A 13,972-nucleotide genomic window follows, 5' to 3' on the forward strand; every position below is an offset into this window, starting at 1 on the left:
TATCTAATCATTTAAGCTACCAGAGATGGTGGTCTTATCAAATATTTATATACATTATACAGTTAGCAGGGTAATTCCATATGCAATTAATTTTATTTTTCTACATTCAGAAAACATTTTCAACCTATAATCCATTCAATTTTAAAAAGAACTGAGTCATTTTTCTGCCTCTCTGTGAGGACACTGAAACCATGATTTTCAGACACAGAAAACCCAATACAAACTATTCCCTGATGTATGACTTGCCTTGTAGGCAATAGTAGGTCTGTTTGTATTACACTCAACACTGACAAGAAATGATTATCTGATGAAGTATTTATTTTGTTCAACAAAGTCAATATGTACTACTCTGATAGTATAAACTCCTATTCTCCAGGACAGAACTAACTGCCTTCTGATGGTGCATTTAGCTTTTACCCTTCTTTTCCTTTGGAGAAGCATGATCAGTACTACTTAGAATTTGAATTATCTCTTTTAGTCAGTGTTATAGAATGACCATTGTGATTGGTAAGGAAATAATCAATAATTATGGTCTGTAGGAATAATAATTTGGGCTAATATTATTCCCCCACTCTTTTTTTTTTTTTTAATATGAGGGAGACAAGAAAGGAAAAAGAAGAGGGAAGAAAACAATTTAAGTATGCACAAGAAGTATTTTCCAATACTTGAATTAAAACAAACTCCAATAGCAAAGAAAAAAATCACTGTTTCATAATACTTGACATAACTGGCATACTTTCTATTAAAAAGATAAAAAAAACCATGGTAACAGAAGCACAGTTCATAAAAGAAGCACAGTAAAATTTCTGTGATCCAAAAATATATCAGTAAGAAATGAAAAAATAAGTGACAGAAAATATTTTGCAAAAACATTTGATAAAAATTTTTATCCAGAATTTATAACAAATTATTACACAAATAAGAAGACAACTCAATAAAAAATGTGCAAAAGGTTTGAGTAGATATCCAGTCGTTTGCTTTCCTCCATTTTCTTTCATTTGTGATCTGTTTGTCTCTGCATTTTCGCTGCTTCCCTGAGTTGGTAGAGTAGCTTTGTGTGCTAGGTGTCCTATAGGGCCCAGTGGCTCATCCTCCCCAGTTACCTGAGGTGGACACTCTTGGTGCACCCCTTTGTGGACTGTGTGCACAGCCTTGTTTTAGTTAAGTCTTGATTGTTGTTGGTATCACTGAGAGGAATTGACCTCCCAGCCAATTGGCTGTGAGGATCAGCTGTGTCTACACTGGGAGAACTTCTGGCTGGAGACAGCCTTATGAGACAAGACTTGCAAAATTGCAAAAGCCTCTGTGCTCAGCTTGGATGGGGTGGAGTCTCGGGGCGGAGCAGACAGCCTTGGTTTCCCGTCAGCCCTGCCCTATGAGGCCCCTGGGTCTCAGTGTCCCTCGGTAATTGCTGCAAGCACCTCTGAGAGAAAGCCACCCTCGAGTTTTGCCCGCTGCCAGACAGTCCAGTTTCTTCCGAATGAGTCTGGTTCTGCATTGCAGGCCTGGTCCCACCCCCGGTGGGATCGGGCCTAAACAGGCAGTCGGACATCCCTTAAGGGATCCCAGATTGGAGAGGGTGCAGGCTGGGCTGAGGGACACCCCCTCCCATGCATGAATTTCATGCACCGGGCCCCTAGTTTTGTATAATACTGTTAATTTTTGAAATATTGACACCATGATCATGTTGCTCCCCAGACCCTGAAGTTGTCTTTGGTACTCTTTTTTTAAAAATCTTTGTGGCTGAAAGTATTACATACATCCTCCTTTTCCCCCCATTAACCTCTTCTAGCCTACTCCCACCTGTCCCCCTCCCCAGGCCCTTACCACCCCATTGTCTGTGTCCATGGGTAATGCATATATGCATACAAGTTCATTGGTTGATCTCTTTGGCACTCTTTAGATCAAATACAAACTTCAAAAAATGTCACTTAGTATTTCTTACTTATATTGCCTTCTGCTAGTAAATACATACAATGTGCTCAGCATAATTAGTCATTAGAAAATGAAAATTAAAACCACAACAAGGTAACATTTCATACCCAATCAAAAAGCTATAATAAGGGATAAGACAGTAACAAATGGTACAGAAGATGTGGAAAAACAGGAACCCCCATACTGTGGGTGGAAATGTAAAATGGTGCAGCCACTTTGGAAAACAGTTTGGCAGTTTCTTAAAAAGTTGAACATAAATTTACTTTATGATACATCATAGGCATCTATCCAAGAGAAATAAGAGCATATGTCCACCCAAAGAATTACACATGAATGTTTGTAGCAGCACTATTCACAATAATCAAAAATTGTAAAAACCTAAATGTTCATCAACTGGTGAATGGATAAAATCCTATATAATAAAAGCATAATACGCAAATCGACCAAACAGTGGAATGACCAGTTGGTGGGGCGCGGGGGAGGGGTGGAGCTGGCAAGCAGGCAGCACTAGGCCAGCCAAGACGCGTGCCAGCAGGCAGAGGGACAAGACGGCGATCAGGGGGTGGCGGCAACCTGCGGCAGTGGAGGGGCAATCGGGAGCAAGGGGGAGGAGGCAGGGCTGGCCACTCACCAGCCAGTGCCATCCCCTGATCGGCCCACCTGGTCGCCTTCTGCAGTGGGAGGCCAGAATGCAGCTTAGACCCGCTCTCCACGGGTTCCAGGACTGCGAGAGGGTGCAGGTCGGGCTGAGGGAACCCCCAAGTGCATGGATTTTTGTGCACTGGGCCTCTAGTGTAGTAATAATAGCTGTAACAACTGAATACTATTTGCAATAAAAAGGAACAAACTTCTTATACATGGATGAACCTCAAAAACATTATAACAGACATAAGAGACCACATATTATATGACTCCATTTATATAAAATGTCCAGAAAAGGTAAATCTATAGAGATAGAATGTAGATTAGTAGTTGCCTGGAGCTCGGGATGGGAATGAAATTAACATTAAATAGACATGACAAGTCTTACTGGGATAATAAAAATGTTCTAAAACTGATTCATGATGAAGGCTGCATAACTTGGTAAATATATGAAAAATTACTGAGTTGGATATGGGAGAATTTTATGTGTAAATATAGCTAAATATACTTGATTTTAAAAAGAAAAAATTTCACAGAAACTGCTACTACCACTGAACTAAGGTGGAAATTAGAATAATTTCTGGCCAGTCTGGGTAACTAACAACTTCAGCAAATGAATAAGTAAATTATTAATTTATTGAAGTTATTAGGTTAATATACACTAAAAACAGGTAATTCTTCAAAGATCTAGTTATGTTGCCTAAGACTGCTATTTCTAAACCAAAGCCAAGGGAAAATCCTTCTAGAAAGAAGTTTAAATATACTTTAAAATTTATTTTAAATTGAGGTATGATTTACATAAAGTATGTAAATCTTACGTATATAGCTCAATACATTTTTTATACGCACACACATGCCACAACAGACACACCCATGCAACCACCATTCAGATCAAAATATACTAGTAGAAGGCTCCTTTACTTGTTATTCCCATCAAAGGTAACCACTACTTTAGCTCTATCACCATAGAAGTGCCATAGTTTTGTCTGTTTTTCTGAACTTTATATAAATATACATACTTCATACATTCCATAATGTTGTCTGTAGCAGTAGTACCTTCTTTTTCATTGTTGTATACAATTTATTTTCCAGTCTGCTGTTGACAGTTGAATTTTCAACTTTTGGAAATTAAGAATGAAACAGATACAAACATCCTTATTATTTGTCTTTTGGTGAACATTAGAACTTATTTTTGATGGGAATCCCATATAAGAGTAAAATTGCTAAATTTTAGGTAACATGCATTAATAGCTTTATATGTCTTTTTTTTTTTTTTTTTTTTTTTTTTTTAGCTTTATATGTCTTTAATAGATCTTGCCAAGCAACTTTTTAAAGTGGTAGTATCGGGAGAAACCAAGATGGCGGCATAGGTAAACACCTAAACTGCTGCCTCACACAACAATTTCAAAACTACAACTAAAAGACAAAACGGACATCATCCAGAACCACAGGAAGGCTGGCTGAGTGGAAATTCTACAACTAGAAGGAAAGAGAAAAGCACACTGAGACTTAGAGGAGCTGCAAAAGGCTGAGGTAGGGAGACGCAAGCGTGGAGAGGACTGGCGACTGAGTGCGTGGCTGGCTTTCTCAAGCGGGAGGGAGACGAAAGCCCCCGACTGTGCTGAACTCTAGTTCCGGGCAAGACTCTGGGAACCCAGACTCATTCGGGGGGAATCTGGACTATCAGGAAAAGAGAAAGCACACTGAGACTCAAGGGAGCTGCGGAAGGCAGAGGTCCAGAGGCGCGTGAGTGGAGAGAACTGACTGCTGAGTGCGTGGCTGGCTTTCCCAAGCGGGAGGGAGACAAAGCGCCCGACTGCACTGAACTCCAGTCCGGGGCGAGACTCTGGGAACCCAGACTCATTCAGGGAGAAACTGGACTGTCTGGCAGCGGGTGAAACTCGAAGGCGGCTTTCTCTCAGAGGTGCTTGCAGCGATTACCGAGGGACACTGAGACCCAGGGGCCTCATAGGGCAGGGCTGACGGGAAGCCAAGGCTGTCTGCTCCACCCCGAGACTCCACCCCATCTAAGCTGAGCATAGAGGCTTTTTCAAGTCTTGTCTCATAAGGCTGTCTCCAGCCAGAAGTTCTCCCAGTGTAGACACAGCTGATCCTCACAGCCAATAGGCCTGGAGGTCAATTCCTCTCAGTGATACCAACAACAATCAAGACTTAACTAAAACAAGGCTGTGCACACAGTCCACAAAGGGGTGCACCAAGAGTGTCCACCTCAGGTAACTGGGGAGGATGAGCCACTGGGCCGTATAGGACACCTAGCACACAAAGCTACTCTACCAACTCAGGGAAGCAACGAAAATGCGGAGACAAAGAAACAGATCACAAATGAAAGAAATGGAGAAAAGCAAACCACTGGATATAGAGTTCAAAACCACGGTTATAAGGTTTTTCAAGAATTTCCTAGAAAAGGCCGATAAATTTAGCGAGACCCTCGAGGATATGAAAAAGGACCAACTAGAAATTAAACATACACTGACTGAAATAAAAAATATTATACAGAGACCTAACAGCAGACTAGAGGACCGCAAGAATCAAGTCAAACATTTGAAATACAAAGAAGCAAAAAACACTCAACTGGAAAAGCAAAAAGAAAAAAGAATTCAAAAACTTGAAGGTAGTGTAAGGAGCCTCTGGGACAACCTCAAGCGTACCAACATCCGAATTATGGGGGTGCCAGAAGAAGAGAGAGAGCAAGATACTGAAAACCTATTAGAAGAAATAATGACTGAGAACTTCCCCCACCTGGTGAAAGAAATAGACTTACAAGTCCAAGAAGTGCACAGAACACCAAACAAAGGGAACCCAAAGAGGACCACACCAAGACACATCATAATTAAAATGCCAAGAGCAAAAGACAAAGAGAATATTAAAAGCAGCAAGAGAAAAACAGTTAATTACCTATAAGGGAGCACCCATACGATTGTCAGCTGATTTCTCAACAGAAACTATGCAGGCCAGATGGGAGTGGCAAGAAATATTCAAAGTGATGAATAGTAAGAACCTACAACCAAGATTACTCTACCCAGCAAAGCCATCATTCAGAATTGAAGGTCAGATAAAGAGCTTCACAGATAAGAAAAAGCTAAAGGAGTTCATCACTGCCAAACCAGTATTATATGAAATGCTGAAAGGTATTCTTTAAGAAGAGGAAGAAGAAGAAAAAGGTAAAGATAAAAATTATGAACAACAAATACATATTTATCAACAAGTCAATCTAAAAATCAAGTGAATAAAAAATCTGATGAACAGAATAAACTGGTGAATATAATAGAATCAGGGGCATAGAAAGGGAGTGGACTGACAGTTCTCTGGGGGAAAGGAGTGTGGGGGGTGCGGGAAGAGACTGGACAAAAATTGTACACCTATGGATGAGGACAGTGGAGGGGAGGTAAGGGCAGAGGGTGGGGTGGAAACCGGGTGGAGGGTAGCTATGGGGGAAAAAAGAGGAACAATTGTAATAATCTGAACAATAAAGATTTATTAAATTAATAAAAATAAAAATAAAGTGGTAGTATCAATTTATTAATATACTCCCACCACCAATGTATGACAATTTCAATTGCATTATATCCTCACTATCACTGGCACTGCCATTCCTTTCAATTTTGTGGGTATGGGTATAGTAGTAACTCATTGTCAAGAACTGTGAAGGATCTGATATTTTGCAGATATTACCTAGAATATTGGCATTTCTTAGGATTTTTATGTAAAGGGAATAATATACTATGTACTTTAAAAACAATCTGGCTTCTTTCTCTAAACATAACTATTTTGAGATTCATTAGTTGTTATAATGAAGCATCCATCTTATATAAAAACTGCTGTTTGAAATTTTAACCCTGCTATTTTGGCTTCTGTAAACACTTGCTTGCTTAAATAATAAGGAAAATAAGACTACTCCCATTCCAGAGAGGCCATAAACTATGCCCCAGACAGAGTTGTCAGTGCTGGAACCAGGCCTAGGCCTTGAGATATGGTCTTATGGCCCCTTCCCAGCACATAGGCCTTCTTTTTCAGAAGGTCCAGAAGTCTCATTCCAACCTTGGAAAACAAAGAACTAGAAAAAGTATAAATAGGGAAAGTTTCCTCCATGTTTGGGGCTCAGAATTTGAAAGACACATTTTTCTCTGGGCCTGCGCATATTATAATAAAATGTAACTTCCCTTTCTCTAAGCGTTGCTTGGTTTTTCTCCGGTCTTCTGTAACAATAGTATCAATAGTTCATTTCTGCCCTAGCTGTTTTGGGTTAGTGGATAGAGCGTCAGCCTGTGGACTGAAGGGTTCGATTCCAGACAAGGGCACGTGTGGGAGGCAACCAACTGATGTGTGTCTCTCTCACAGTGATGCTTCTTTCTGTCTCTCCCCTTTCCTTCCGCTCTAAAAAACAACAAAATCCCCCCCCACCGAAACAAACAAACAAATAGTTCATTTCTTTTTGTTGCTGAGTAGTATCCATTGCAAAGATATACTATAATTAGTTTATCCATTCACCTGTTGATGGGCATTTATTCGCAACTTTTGGCTATTACAAAGAAATTTGCTATAATCATTTGTGTATGTTTTTATGCTTTCATTTGTGTACATATACTTTTATTTGTATAAATACTATTGGGCTTTTCACCTCACAATGTCTTGCTCATAAGTTATAGCATTCTAGGATTCTAATATGACATTATGGGTAAGGATCAACATATTCAAAAAAGGCCTAGGAGAGAAAATATTCTATCATATTAAAGCAAATAATTTTGAAAAATTAGTAATAAAATCTTCTGAATTACTGTTCTGCCAGGTGAGGCACTGTCCGCATAACCACATGATGACAGATGCTGATGGTCTCCCAGAGGTTGGAACAAAGAGTGATGGTTTAGAAAAGGTATGAAAATGAAAAAGAACTGGGAAAGGCAAGAAGCATTACACTACCACCTGCATAAATAATTATATCTGGGAACTAAGAGCACTTGACTACAGTAAGTAATTTATTATCTTGTATCAGTAAAATAATCCTATATCCAGTCATTCATCAGGCAAGTGAAAAAGACTGTGATTTTATAGTATGGACAATGTTCAAATTATGACACATTTTTAAAATGTAAGAATTCCCAATTATTCTGCAAAAGTTCCTGGTCTGAATTATTAAATAGTAACTTAGGTGTAGGAAAAATATCTTTAGACATCAATTCTAAATAGCTGCTTAAGAATAATGGCTCTATATTCCAGCCATTTAAACTTCGGAACCATTACTTTATGACTGAGGCTGCTACTGGTATTTATGAGTTATTCTTTAGCCATGTAGGCACCTGGTAATTCTTTTATAATAAGATAGCCAGGATATTGTGAAAACAGTGATCTCTTAGAATATGGAAGTGGAATTCTTGCCTGTCTGCCACTCCCTCAAACTACAGAGGATGATTTCTGATAATACAAACTCTACTGAAATATATTTCAATTTAATTTAATGTTTTTTAAAACTTTAAAACCTCAAACTGAAATCATTTCAAAGACTTCTGTGAGAAAAAAGATTTTCAGAAGTTCAACAATGTACTTTATAGATTCTTTTTCTGATTTTGTGCATGTTTTTATGTATTTTGGGAGAACTAAACAATCAACCTTTTGAGGAACACAAGCCTTCCCCCAAGTTAAAAAAGATATACACATGTATATTACCTAAAAACAAAAGAGCAGCTTAATCAAAGAAGATGAATGGGAAATTTAAATACTGTTAGAGAATTTATTTTCATTTCAATATATACGCCAGTAAAATGGTCATTTTTTTGAAAACCTTACCTGCTACTGAATTTGGTCGTGGCATAAGATACAGAGGAATAGACTGTACTGATTGCGATAAAACTGTTTCCAAATTCCTCTCTGGGATCTTATTCAGACTATAGGTGGAAGCTGTCATATTTTCATCTACTCGGTATAAACAGGAATCCATGCTGGATTTTTGAGACTGCCAAGGTTTTAGATTTCCTCCAGATCCTAATTCTTTACTGCTTTCCCCAACATATTTTGTGCGTTCTACATTTTCAGAATAGCTTGTCAACGTAGCTAGAAAAAAAGAGTAAAATGAATTGTTTAAAACAACAACAACCCTGGAGATTAATCTGTTAGTACTATGTAAATTCAAGACTAGATAGTAAGAATATTAGTTACATTATTTTTTAAAAGTTACTGATGATCTTTTCATTTCCACCGTGAAGTTTAGATAATTGAAACCAAAGTATATCTCACATATTTTCTCTTATCTCTCTTATTTTTACCTTAACAACTCTATTTAAATAAATCAAACAAACTCATACATCAGTGCTAAAGGACAAACAAGGAAGGCCTATCAGTGCTAAAATGTTCAGAATTTCATCAAAAGGAAATTTATATAATTTTCATGAATTACTGGAGTGCTCCAGAGGTCTCAAAAAGATCTTTATATTTATATTCTTTTTATCTTATATTTTCCCTCATTTAAATTTATTTCCTGGTCCTTTATACGTAACAAAGAATTAGAAAAAAAGAAACAGTCCCTAAGAAGCAGCTAATAGAGGAGAAAGAATCTGTCCTAATAAGGAGGCAATACAGGGCCTTGTTTGTACACTTGAACTGTAGCTCTAATCCTATCTAGTCCCTTAATGAAATCAAACAAAAACTGAAAAGGCTTCTAGAACTTTATGGAATCTTATCACTAATTATAAACAGGAATTATAAACAGAAAAATTTCCATCAACCTTAGATATGGAAGGGCTCAAATACATTAAAATCTAGATTATAAAAATCTCAGCAATAATTATAAAACAAGAATATCATCCCAGGAGAGTTTTTAAATGTTAGTTCATATTCTCTTCTTTCATTTTAAATATTCCTATTGTTAAAAGAAGAGACCTAAGTTCATGAGGTAATTTCCATGTTTCTTTTCAGTGAAGTTTTCTCTTTGGAAATTTAAATGGAGTTCTGGACTTTGTAGTAGCAAGGAAAGAAGGTGAATTACAAAGGAAGACACCCTGGTTGCCTTCTTGCCTTGTAGCTCTTTATCAAAATATGTCCTCCTTGCATCTGAGAATTAAGTGCTGCCAACCAGTCTCCATATCCCCACTGATATTAGGGAGCCCAGTGCCACGGCAACATCTCCCTGTCAACTCCATCAGAGTGGGCAGTCACCATCAGGCTTCTCAAAATACCAGTGGCCCCCACCTCCACTTAGTCATGAGTTATCCTTTTTATATATTGTCCCTATTATCCTTTTTATATATTCCTGGATTCAATTTGTTAAGAGTTTTGTTAAGGATAACAAATATCAGCTTTTTTGAAAACTGTAAGCTTGCGTAATTATTTTTTTAAAAAAGACATAAAATGATTAACATAAAAACCAACTCACCAATGATGCCACTATCTCTGCTTTCGAGGGTGGAGGTTGGACTAGTGACAGCCCCATAGCTGCAGTCCTTGGCTGTTGCATTTGTACTGACTGGTGGGAGGGTAGAGCAGGGGCTACTAGCTGGTGGAGAGGCAGTGCTGCTAGTCAAGGTGGAACAGGGACTTATCCGCTGGGTGATTGCTGAGGTCTGAAAAATCGGAATGAAATATAAGATAAACTCATCAGCTGTTAAAGTAAAATATTATCTTATGGTAAAACATAATCTTTGATGAGAAAAAGAAGAAAATCTGCACGCAGCTTTTACATTTATTGTGGTTCTATTTGTTTTTGCCTTCCAGGATAAGATATTCTGCATTCTACAATTAAGGTGATACTTAAACTTAAAATGAGCAGAGACTGTGGCCAGTTTTTCTGCCTAGGAAATTTCCAGTAACAAGTATTCTTTATCATTAACATGAATTAAAGGAAAACATTTTTTTAATATATATATTTTTATTTTTTACAGAGAGGAAGGGAGAGGGATAGAGAGTTAGAAACATCGATGAGAGAGAAACATCAATCAGCTGCCTCCTGCACATCTCCTACTGGGGATGTGCCCGAAACCAAGGTACATGCCCTTGACCAGAATCGAACCTGGGACCTTTCAGTACGCAGGCTGATGCTCTATCCACTGAGCTAAACTGGGTAGGGCTGGAAAACATTTTTAAATTAAGCACAAGTTGATCTTGCTAAGTTTCCAATCAATAAAACTTCTGAAAGCTTGGAACTTTGTCTTGTTCATAATTTTTCTTTGGATAGAAAAAAGAAAAAACCCTCCAGCTGAGAAAAAATTAAATAAAGGTTCATAATGCAAATAAGTGTGTTTTGGAAACATAGGTGGCTGCCCAGAAACAATAAATGAATGCATGGAAAATGCTTTAATCTAAAAGTTAGTCTAATAAAATAGATCAAACAATATTAATTTAATTAAAAACTAAATTTTTCTGTAGAAACTGATTACTGGCTAAGATCTCTTTGTATCCTGAGTAATTCTTACACCTGAAGTTACCTCCTTTTTAAGTTTTTGATGGGAAGGAATAAAAATAATCACAAAAAAGATTGGTGGTAAAATATTTTGATTTGCTGAATTTAATAATAATTCACTTTTCTTTAGCTCTTTCTACTAAAAAAAATTACTAACATAATGAATAAAAGTACTATTTTTTCAAACACTAAAGAAATTCTATCCTTTTCAAAATGTGTGTTCAGTGACAAAATCACATGAAAGAAAACTGATGATAAATTTCACATCTTTAATTCTTAATTTTTTTAAAAAAATATATTTTATTGATTTTTTACAGAGAGGAAGGGACAGGGATAGAGAGTCAGAAACATCGATGAGAGAGAAACATCGATTAGCTGCCTCCTGCACACCCCCCACTGGGGATGTGCCCACAACCAAGGTACGTGCCCTTGACCGGAATCGAACCTGGGACCTTTCAGTACGCAGGCCAACGCTCTATCCACTGAGCCAAACCGGCCAGGGCTCTTTAATTCTTAATTTTAAAAGAAGCTTTTCAACTTCTTTAAATAGTTTTCAGATTCTCTCTGCTAAAATTGAAGATTTACATTTAATATGTGATTGGAAAAGGTGTTGATTACTAGATATGAGGATATTAAGGCTCTTTGACTCACCCTAATATATTTCTAGATGCAATCCCTTGTATTAAATAATTTGTGTTGAAGCCAGGTTTTTATTTTCATTTATATGCTATAAGCAGATCATAAAAGATACATTCAGTTCAACAAGCACAAGTGACATTCCCAGAACCCTACATCCAAGTAAATCTTTTCAATCATATCAATAACATGGAACTGATTTTTCCTAAAACATAAGCTATCAAATCTATGCCATTTCTTTTCTACTATAGAATTTTTCTCCAGAGTAGGAAGGAGTTTCAATTTCTTTATAATCCCCTCTATCTTTACAAAATATCAGAAGAATGATTTTTAACTGGGCATGCAGTAGAATCACCTGTGGAATGACAAAAACAATACAAACAAAGCAATCTTTTCCCTCTTCTTTTACTGAATTTATTGGGGTGACACTGGTTAATAAAATTATATAGGCTTCAGGTGTATAATTCTATAATACATCATCGTATACTGTATTGTGTGTTCACCACCCCATGTCAAGTCTCCTTCCATCAACATTATGTCCTCTACTCCCACTTTCCCTCTGGCAATCATCATACTGCTGTGTCGGTGAGTTTTTTTTTTTTTTTTCTTAATCCCTTTATCTTTTTCACTGAGTCCCCCAAACTCCTTCCCTTCTGACAGCTGTCAGTCTGTTCTCTGTATCTATGAGTCTATTTCTATTTTGATTATTAGATTCCACATAATGAGTGAAATCATATACTTGTCTTTCTCTGACTGGCTTATTTCACTTAGCATAATGCTCTTAAGGTTCATTCATGCTGTCACAAATAGTAAAATTTACTTCTTTTTTATGGCATAGTAGTATTCCATTGTGCAAATGTACCACAGCATTTTTATCTACTCATCCACTGATGGACACCTGGGCTGCTTCCAGATCTTGGGTATTGTAAATAAAGCTGCAATGAACATAGGGATGCATATATTCTTTGGAATTACTGCTCTGGGTCTCTTAGGATATATCCCCAGATGTGGAAATGCTGAGCCATAAGACAGTTCCATTTTAATTTTTTGAGGTAACTCCATACTGTTTTCCACAGTGGCTGTACAAATCTGCATCCCCCACCAACAGTGCATGAGGGTTCTCTTTCTCCACATGCTCGCAAGCACTTCTTGTCTGTTGGTTTATTTTTTCTTTTTCTTCTTTTCATTTTTTCTTCTCTCCCCTACCCTCCAGCCTCAGTGTATTACAGTGATTTCCACAGGCACCTCTTCCTTGGGAGTCAGCCACCCCTTCAACCTCTGGCTCCTAGGCCAAGTATGCTCACTTAAGGGTCCTTTCCTGTAAAACAATCTCATGGAGACTGGGCCATGCCCACAATAGTCCAGCCAAGGCCTAAGAGGCGAATCTACTCCCTAAGGGCTGACACTAGTTGCCAAGAGCTGAGCTCAGCCCCTAAGATCCCAATTAGTCCCGAATAGACAAAGCCGTTCCCAAAGGATGGAGCCAAGCCCTGCAGAACCGAACCCAGTCCCAAAGGATGGAGCCAAGCCCAGAAGAGCCAAGCCCAGAAGAGCCGAGCCCAGATCCGAACAGCTGTAGCCAATCCCAAAGGGAGGAGCCTAGCCTCTGTTGATTTATTGATGATAGCCATTCTAATAGGTGTGAGGTGGTATTTCAGTGTGGTTTTAATTTGCATTTCTCTGATGATTATTATTGTGGAGCATCTTTTCATATGACTACTGGCCACCTATATGTCCTTTTTGGAGAAGTGTCTATTCCAGTCCTTTGCACATTTTTTAATTGGATTGTTAGTTTTTTTGGTGTTGAGTTTTATAAGTTTTTTATAAATTTTGCATAGTAAGCCTTTATCAGATGTATCAGCAAATATGTTCTTCAATTTGAATTTTTTCTTGTTTCTTGAGATATGCCTGTAATACTATGAGTTTTCTTCTCAGGACTGCTTTTGCTGTGCCCCACAGATTTTGGGTTGTTGTGTTCTCATTTGTTTCAAGTTATCTTTTGATTTGTCCCTTGATCTCATTGTTAACCAATTCATTGTTTAGTAACATGTTATTTAACCTCCACATCTTTGTGTGTTTTTCTGTTTTGTTTTTTTTTTTCCTTGTGATTGATTTCTAGTTTCATGCCATTATGGTCAGAGAAGATGCTTGATATTAATTTCAATCTTAAATTTATTGGGACTTGTTTTGTGTCCTAACATGTGGTTTATCCTAGAAAAATGTCCCAGGTGCACTTAAAAAGAATGTATATTCTGCTGCTTTGAGGTGAAATGCTCTGAAGCTATCAATTAATTTGATCTAGTGTGTCATTTAAGGCCACCGTTTCCTTGTTGATTTTCTGTCTGGAAGATC

General features: G+C 37.7%; 1 protein-coding gene across 12 annotated transcripts in view; it reads right to left on the reverse strand.

The window, feature by feature from the left end:
* The window catches only part of TANC2 (tetratricopeptide repeat, ankyrin repeat and coiled-coil containing 2), a gene marked incomplete at its 3' end in the record, with an annotated part of 285,235 nt that overhangs the window by 116,030 nt on the left and 155,233 nt on the right, over positions 1–13,972 (reverse strand). For all 12 annotated transcript variants that reach the window (XM_080677202.1, XM_080677201.1, XM_080677198.1 and 9 more), the window contains 2 exons: positions 9,962–10,148; positions 8,380–8,643 (listed from right to left, as the gene is read on the reverse strand). In XM_080677202.1, the coding sequence (XP_080533328.1) occupies positions 8,380–8,643; positions 9,962–10,148 (451 nt within the window). The remainder of the gene's footprint in view (positions 1–8,379; positions 8,644–9,961; positions 10,149–13,972) is intronic.

This window comes from Plecotus auritus (genome assembly GCF_963455305.1).
Source record: "Plecotus auritus genome assembly, chromosome: 7".
In the NCBI taxonomy this organism is placed as follows: domain Eukaryota; kingdom Metazoa; phylum Chordata; class Mammalia; order Chiroptera; family Vespertilionidae; genus Plecotus; species Plecotus auritus.